This window comes from Octopus bimaculoides, chromosome 11 (genome assembly GCF_046866305.1).
Source record: "Octopus bimaculoides isolate indiv1 chromosome 11, ASM4686630v1, whole genome shotgun sequence".
Lineage (NCBI taxonomy): Eukaryota > Metazoa > Mollusca > Cephalopoda > Octopoda > Octopodidae > Octopus > Octopus bimaculoides.
Window position 1 is genome coordinate 49,073,735 of NC_142938.1, and position 7,500 is coordinate 49,081,234.

Consider the following 7,500-nt stretch of genomic DNA (forward strand, 5'->3'; position numbering starts at 1 on the left):
TTTGCTGATCCCTTAATTATGTCTATAAATATATATGAACTTTTAAATAAGTTCTCCACCGATAATGGTGCTTACATACCGAAGGGCTTGGTAAAAATTATTAATTGTTGATTTATTAATAAATTAATAAATTGATAATCCTTTACCCTTTTAATTTGTAATAATTATAATTATATATATATATATATATATATATACATATGTGTGAATGTATATGTATTGGTATGTATGTATGTATGTATATATATATATATATATATATATATATATATATTCTTAAAATTTTTGTTAGTCACTTTAGATAAATATTTTACATTTTTTTAAAACATCTTTTCATTTTATAGAATAAAGTTGATTGCCTACTCCATGTCTATGTACCTCAACCAATCTCATTTGGAATTTGTACACATTACAGACTGTATAAACTCACACAAACACACATCTCTATCTGTCTGTCTGTCTCTCTCTCTCCACCAACTTGCAATAGTGAAGTTACATTAAATACTTACACCTGGCTTGATTTTCTAAGCATTTCAACCCATCGGTTTCGTTCAAATTCATTTTCGGCTGCTAAAATAATACGACCCTGGAGAGAAGATAGAGAGAGATGATGAAGAAAAGATAGAAATAGTTAATGAAGCAATCAATAAATAACATCATCAACAACAGCAATAACATTAAAAATAACTATACCATCAACATTGTCATCACAAATGACACCAGCAACATTAATAAAAATCAAAACAAAATCATTAACAGCAACATAAACACCATTGTAAACACCAGCACCACAACTGATGCCAACACTCAAGACAATATCACTATCAAACCCATTGCTAGTACTTCATCCTACACATTAACAACTACACAGGTGGTAACAGTACTACCAATACTACATACAACCAATGAAATGTAAACAATTAATACTACTATAAACACGACCACTAAAACTACCGTCCACACAGTAATAATGGTTTCAAATTTTGGCACAAGGCCAGCGAGTTCTGGGGAGGGGGTAAGTTGGGTGAACTGATTGCATTGACTCCAGTACTCAACTGCTACTTATTTTATCGACCCCCAAAAGGATGAAAGGCAAAGTCAGCCATGACAAAATTGGAACTCAGAATGCAAAGACAAATGAAATACCCAGCATGCTATTGATTCTGGGAAGCTCACCACCTTCCCACACAGTAATAATACCATGACTAATAGGAGATTTGGCAGAAGAGTGCAAATTTATTAGATCTTATAGTCCATATAAGATTCCAGAAATTAAAAAGCAGATTATGCAGAGGTGATGAGCAAGTTAATTCTGAGAAATATCAACAAGCTAGTAGATTTTGAAAGATATTAAATACTTCATATATTTGCATTAACTAGAACTAACTATCAGTCATATTAAACAATGTTGTGGAAAATATTGATTTCAAATTTTGGCACAAGGCCAGCAATTTTGGGGGAGAGTATAAGTCAGTTACATTGACCCCAGTACTCAGCTGGTATTTATCCACCCTGAAAGGATGAAAAGCAAAGTCAACTTTAGCAGAATATGAACTCAGAACATAAAGACAGACATAATGCTGCTAAGCATTTGCTTGGTGCAGTAACGATTCTGCCAGCTTGTTGCCTTCAATGTTGTGAAGAATATTGGCATTCATTTATATGACATATGCAATAAACATTCAATGATATTGCAAAATACAGTAATATTGATTTAAGAAATACTGGGTTTAAGAATATTTATGAAAAAGCAAATAATCAAAACAACCCCAAGAGTCACAGGATAAGAAAATGCACTGCAATATAATCCTTCTTTTGATTTAGATATGAATACTAATATAGCTGAAACTTTACTGTTGTTAAATGTATACAGTAAAATATTCAACAAAAATCGCATTAAAGCCAGCTGCTCCACTAATGAGAATTTCAGCGTATTTATAGTTAACAGCAAAAAACATACAACCTCAACAATTGCCAACAATACTGATGAAATATAATTTCATTAATACAATACCATTTCATTTAGATGGAGATTGTTTAGCTAGTTCTATTGTATATTGTACAAGGATATCAATAAACAACTCAACCGTTGGAAATAATCTTAATCTAACGACAAACCCTTTCAATGTGTGATATGACAAACACAAATACACCTTTAATGCAAAAGCCAGGAAACAGAACATAACTTTGTTCAAATATGTTTGGGATTTAAAATCTAGACTTTTATATAAAATGGTAAATCTTTAAGTTTGCAAGGGATGATTAGAGTAAAAAAAAAAAAATGCCATTCTGTTCTATAAAGAAAACATCTTCAATTGTAAAAGAAAATTAGTTTGCTTTTTCAGCACGAATCCTGTTTTATTTTGAAAAATTCAAAACCAAATGATTTTGCAGTGTAATCCCAGATCAGTACTGACACAGCACTTGGCTGAACAAATCAGTGCAACTGATGATAATGCAGTATGTGTCTGGTCAATTTCTATTCCCCTGTAAATTATGGTAATGGCTGCATCAAAAGCAAGTGAGGTAGATTCCTCTGCTATCATTGGGTGTTCTTTCCAGCAGAGTCTTTGGGGCTAATGAGGTCGGCAACTGCTGCAGCCCTTTATTTGTCTATCTTCACATGCTTGTCTGAGCTGAGTTGGAGAGGTAATGGTTTTTAGAATGCTATTGCAATCATGTACCATTGATGAATGAATGCCTCAGCATACCATTGCCAAGTAAATTTGACAATAAATCATCATCATTATTTTAATGTCCACTTTTTCCGTACTCGCACAGATTGGAAGGAATTTATGGAGGTAGATTTTCCATGGTCGGTGCTCTTCCTGTTACCAACCCTCACCTACTTTGAAGTAAGTAAGGGGAGGGAGTAAAGGTAAGGGAGTAAAAATGCTCATAGTAATCGCATAAGCGCGCATGTCCATACATACACATGCGTGCCTGCACACCCACGTATATGCACACTCACTTGAAACGCACACATGCTCACCCACACATTCACCAAAGAATATATACATACCTGCATACATGCTCGCACACACACACACACACACACATGCACAAAAAGGTTCATACACACGTGTATATACGCACATGCACAAGAAAAAAACAGGGCTAAAGGCAAAATACTGGAAAATGTGTAAAAAAGTGTAAAAAATAAGCAATAAGAGTAAAACACGTCTATACACGCACATACTCGTATGCACACACACACACGTCTATATATGCACATACTTGTAAGCACGCACACACACGTCTATATGCACACACAAAAAAAAGGTTAATACACATGCCTATATATGTACATGCACAAGAAAAAATAGGGCAAAAGGCAAAATACAGAAAAATGTGTAAAAATGTGTAAGAACTCATTTACTTGTTTCAGTCATTTGACTGTGGCCATGCTGGAGCACCGCCTTTAGTCGAGCAAATCAACCCCAGGACTTATTCTTTGGAAGCCTAGTACTTATTCTATCAGTCTCTTTTGCCGAACCGCTAAGTTACGGGGACGTAAACACACCACCATCTGTTGTCAAGTGATGTTGGAGGGACAAACACAGACACAAACATATACACAAACATACACACACATATATATATATATATATATACATATATTTACGACAGGCTTCTTTCAGTTTCCGTCTACCAAATCCACTCACAAGGCTTTGGTCAGCCCGAGGCTATAGCAGAAGACACTTGCCCAAGGTGCCACGCAGTAGGAATAAACCCGGAACCATGTGGTTGGTTAGCAAGCTACTTACCACACAGCCACTCCTGCATCACTGTCTATCATTACAACAAACATATGAGTAAATTTGACCTTAATGTTCAGGGAAGTAACTAAATATCACAAAACAGTTTGCCCAGAGCTCTACGGATTCTGCTCTTTTCCACATTTAAAAGGGTCTCTTCACATTGCCTCCAATTACACTGTTTTGTCTTAAAAAACAAAGAAAAAAAAAGAACAGGCTTGGTTATATGGTTAAGAAGCCTGGTTTGCAACCATGTGGTGTTGGGTTCAGTCCTACTATGTAGCACTTTGGGAAAGTGTCCTCAACTATATACTTCTGAAGGAATTTCATAGATGGAAACTGTGTGGAAGCCTGTCATGTGTATGTGTTTCCCACCACCACTTGACAATCTGTTTTGGCTTGCTTAGATCCCCATAACTAAGTGGTTTGGCAAAAAGAGACTGATAGAAGTACCACACATATAAAAAAGATAAGTACTGGAGTCGATTCACCTAACTAAAACCCCAGCATGGCCACAGTCCAATAACTGAAACAAGTAAAAGGTAATAAGATTCTTAACCTTTTTATTTTTATTATTTTGAGACGCATTCAAGACCAAGTAAGTTACTCACACATTTTGAATAGAAAGCGAAAAATTACTGGAGCATTTCACATTGGAAACCAAAAGTTACTAGTGCATATTGCATTGAAAGTTAAAAAGAAACAAACAAGTTTCAAAGGTAAAATTTTAGAATAGAAAATAGAAAACTCTTGTTTATCTTGTTTTGTTAATATATCTATGTTTAATAAAATCACGAATAACATATTTTCCAAAAGGCTTTAGTATTTATATAGACTCCATTAAAGCCTTAAATTAATTTCTTGGTCTTTATGTCTTCTTCTTTTTTTTTCTCTGCTGGCATGGAGCAGATAAATATATTATTCAGACATTGTTTTCAGCTGGATGCCACACCTGTCACTAACCTTTGTTTGTTTCTCAAATAAGAGATATTCTTTTTTGACTTGTCTTCAAAAGTGAAAATCCAAGGGATGACTTGTTAACTGGAGAAATGACATCACCATTTGCAGCACAGTGATTTTTGGATAATGTAAATTATCACACACACACACACACACACACACATATGATGGATTTCTTACAGTTTTTGTTAACCTGAAGCTATAGTAGAACACACTTGTTGCTTAAGGGACTGGAACTAAAATCATGCAGGTGAGAAATGAACTTCTTAACCACATAACCATGCTTGTACCATTGCCAAACCTGTACCACAGCCATGCTTGTAATCTGGCTGTGCTTGTACCATGGTCATGCTTATACTGCAGCCATGCCTGTGCCACGGCCATGCTTGTGCCACGGCCATGCCTGTGCCATGGCCATGCCTGTGCCATGGCCATGCTTGTGCCACGGCCATGCCTGTGCCACGGCCATGCTTGTGCCACGGCCATGCCTGTGCCACGGCCATGCTTGTGCCACGGCCATGCTTGTGCCACGGCCATGCTTGTGCCACGGCCATGCCTGTGCCATGGCCATGCCTGTGCCATGGCCATGCTTGTGCCACGGCCATGCCTGTGCCACGGCCATGCCTGTGCTACAGTCTACTTCGTCATCATCATTTTACTTTTGTTGTCAATGTTGACATGGGTTAGAGGGGTCTGCTCATATACATAGGTTGAAAAAACTTCATCTTGCATTTCATTTCAGCTTCGTTTCTATGATCGGAGCCGTTCCTAACACCAATCACTTTACCAAGTCTTCTGGGTACATTTTCAGTGTCACCAGCACATGTGAAGTAAACACATTCTCATCATGACTGAAAGAATCTCACAACTCCATATTTCTGCCTACTCATCCACCAATCATATTTTTAGAAATCCATGGTAGCTAAATATCCCTTGCAATACAATAGCATGATACAGCACCTGTATGAGAACTACTGGTATAATATGTTGCAAGGGTCCACTAAAAAAACAAAAAACAAATTCAGATAGTCATGGCTGAACTTTCTTTGATCGTATATCTGTTGAGTCAGGGCTGACCTGGGGTTAAACAACAACAACAATAACAGAAAAGAACCAACTTACATTTATTTGTGCACTGCTGACAATGAAAGCAAATTGATGCGATGGATCTTGAGTGGCATTCACCTGACAGTCACCTAAGGGGACGATACCCTGCAATTAAAATGACACAGAGATAAATCAGAAATGTATAAGAAATGATCATTACAAAAAGTAACTGGAAACATTTTTTGTGGGACAAACCCATTGTAGTTCAGTCTTCCATCACTAGAAGCCACTTGATGTGATCCTCAGGCATCAGCCTGCTGACCAGCATCGTCAACTGATGTCGTACAGCCACATAGTATGTCTTTCTTTTGCAGTGTTTCTCTCCCATTTGTTGATTTTTGTGATGACTGAAATGCAGGAACTGCATGCTTCTCTGAAATTTTGTTTTCTGCTGGGGAAAATGGTGGCTGAAACAGTTTTTATACTTCAAACAGCTTACAAAGTCTCAACCATGAGCGAAACACAAGTTTACGAGTTGTTTCCATGCTTTAGGAATGGTCACTTGTCACTTGAAAACCAACCTTGTTCAGGACGACCGTCAATCTCCTGAATGAATGAAAATATCATAAAAATTTATGAACTGATCTTGGATGACTCACTGAACAATTGAAAAACTTGTTGATATGACTGGTGTGTCCTGGAGCTCCCGCCAACGAATTTTGAGTGAGAGATTGCGAATGAATAGAGTTGCAGCAAAAGTTGTGCCTCACTTGCTCATGGAAGATCAAAAGTAGTTACAATTGAATGTGTGTATTGAACTGAAAGAACAGTTGGAAGTTGACCTGAAACTTTTTTCAAAGGTGATCACTAGTGACAAAAGCTGGTGCTATGTGGAAGAGGTGAAGAAAAAAATGATGGATGCATTAAAAGGCATCACTTTGCATGAGTTCCAGGACTGCTTCGAACTGTGAAAAATATGTCTGAACCGATGCATTGCTTCAAATGGCAAATACTTTGAAGGTGATAAAAATGTAAACATGTAAAACTAAGTGAATAAAATAATATTGCAAAATTCCGGTTTCTTTTGGGTACCCCCTCATACACACACACACACACACACACACACACACACACACAATGGACTTCCTTCAGTTTCTCTCTACCAAATCATCTTACAAGGTTTTGATTGACATAAGACTATAGTAGAAAACACTTGCTCAAGATGCTGTGCAATGGAAATGAACCTGAAACCACATAGTTAGGAAGTGACCATCTTAACCACACAGCCATGCCTGGGCAAATACTAAAGAAAATTATTTTTTAGTTTTTAAGGTATTAAGTACAGAGGACAACTGTACTCAACATATCATGTTTGGTAAAATAACAGTCTAAAGAAAAATATTTTAAAATACCGAATTGCAACAGAAATACCTTTATACATACAATAAACAATAAACAAAACAACAATGACTTCTTTCTGATTATAATGACTATAATAGTTTGTAATGTAAAATATATTCAAATATTGCCCAAATATTTATAGAAATCTTTCCTTTTGTTTCGCTTGGACAAATATTTGTTCTGATTTTCTAACAGTGTGTGATGGAGTGCATACTTAATATAGTTTTATATGTCACAATTACTGTATTACTATTGTATTGTTTGGCATATGTTACTGTAATTGTCATTGTTGTTTAACTCCAGATCAGTTCTAATCCAGCAAATCTATATTCAA

At 36.3% G+C, this 7,500-nt stretch overlaps 1 protein-coding gene across 11 annotated transcripts in view; it reads right to left on the bottom strand.

Moving 5' to 3' along the window:
- LOC106870835 (pleckstrin homology domain-containing family D member 1) overlaps positions 1-7,500 on the bottom strand; it is a 210,407-nt gene that overhangs the window by 59,800 nt on the left and 143,107 nt on the right. For all 11 annotated transcript variants that reach the window (XR_001409585.3, XR_016243666.1, XM_014917059.3 and 8 more), the window contains exons 3-4: positions 5,841-5,930; positions 510-586 (exon numbers count right to left, since the gene is read on the bottom strand). Coding sequence is in view for 9 of the 11 variants with exons in the window: in XM_014917059.3 (XP_014772545.1) it covers positions 510-586; positions 5,841-5,930 (167 nt within the window). In the remaining 2 variants the exon portion in view is untranslated. The remainder of the gene's footprint in view (positions 1-509; positions 587-5,840; positions 5,931-7,500) is intronic.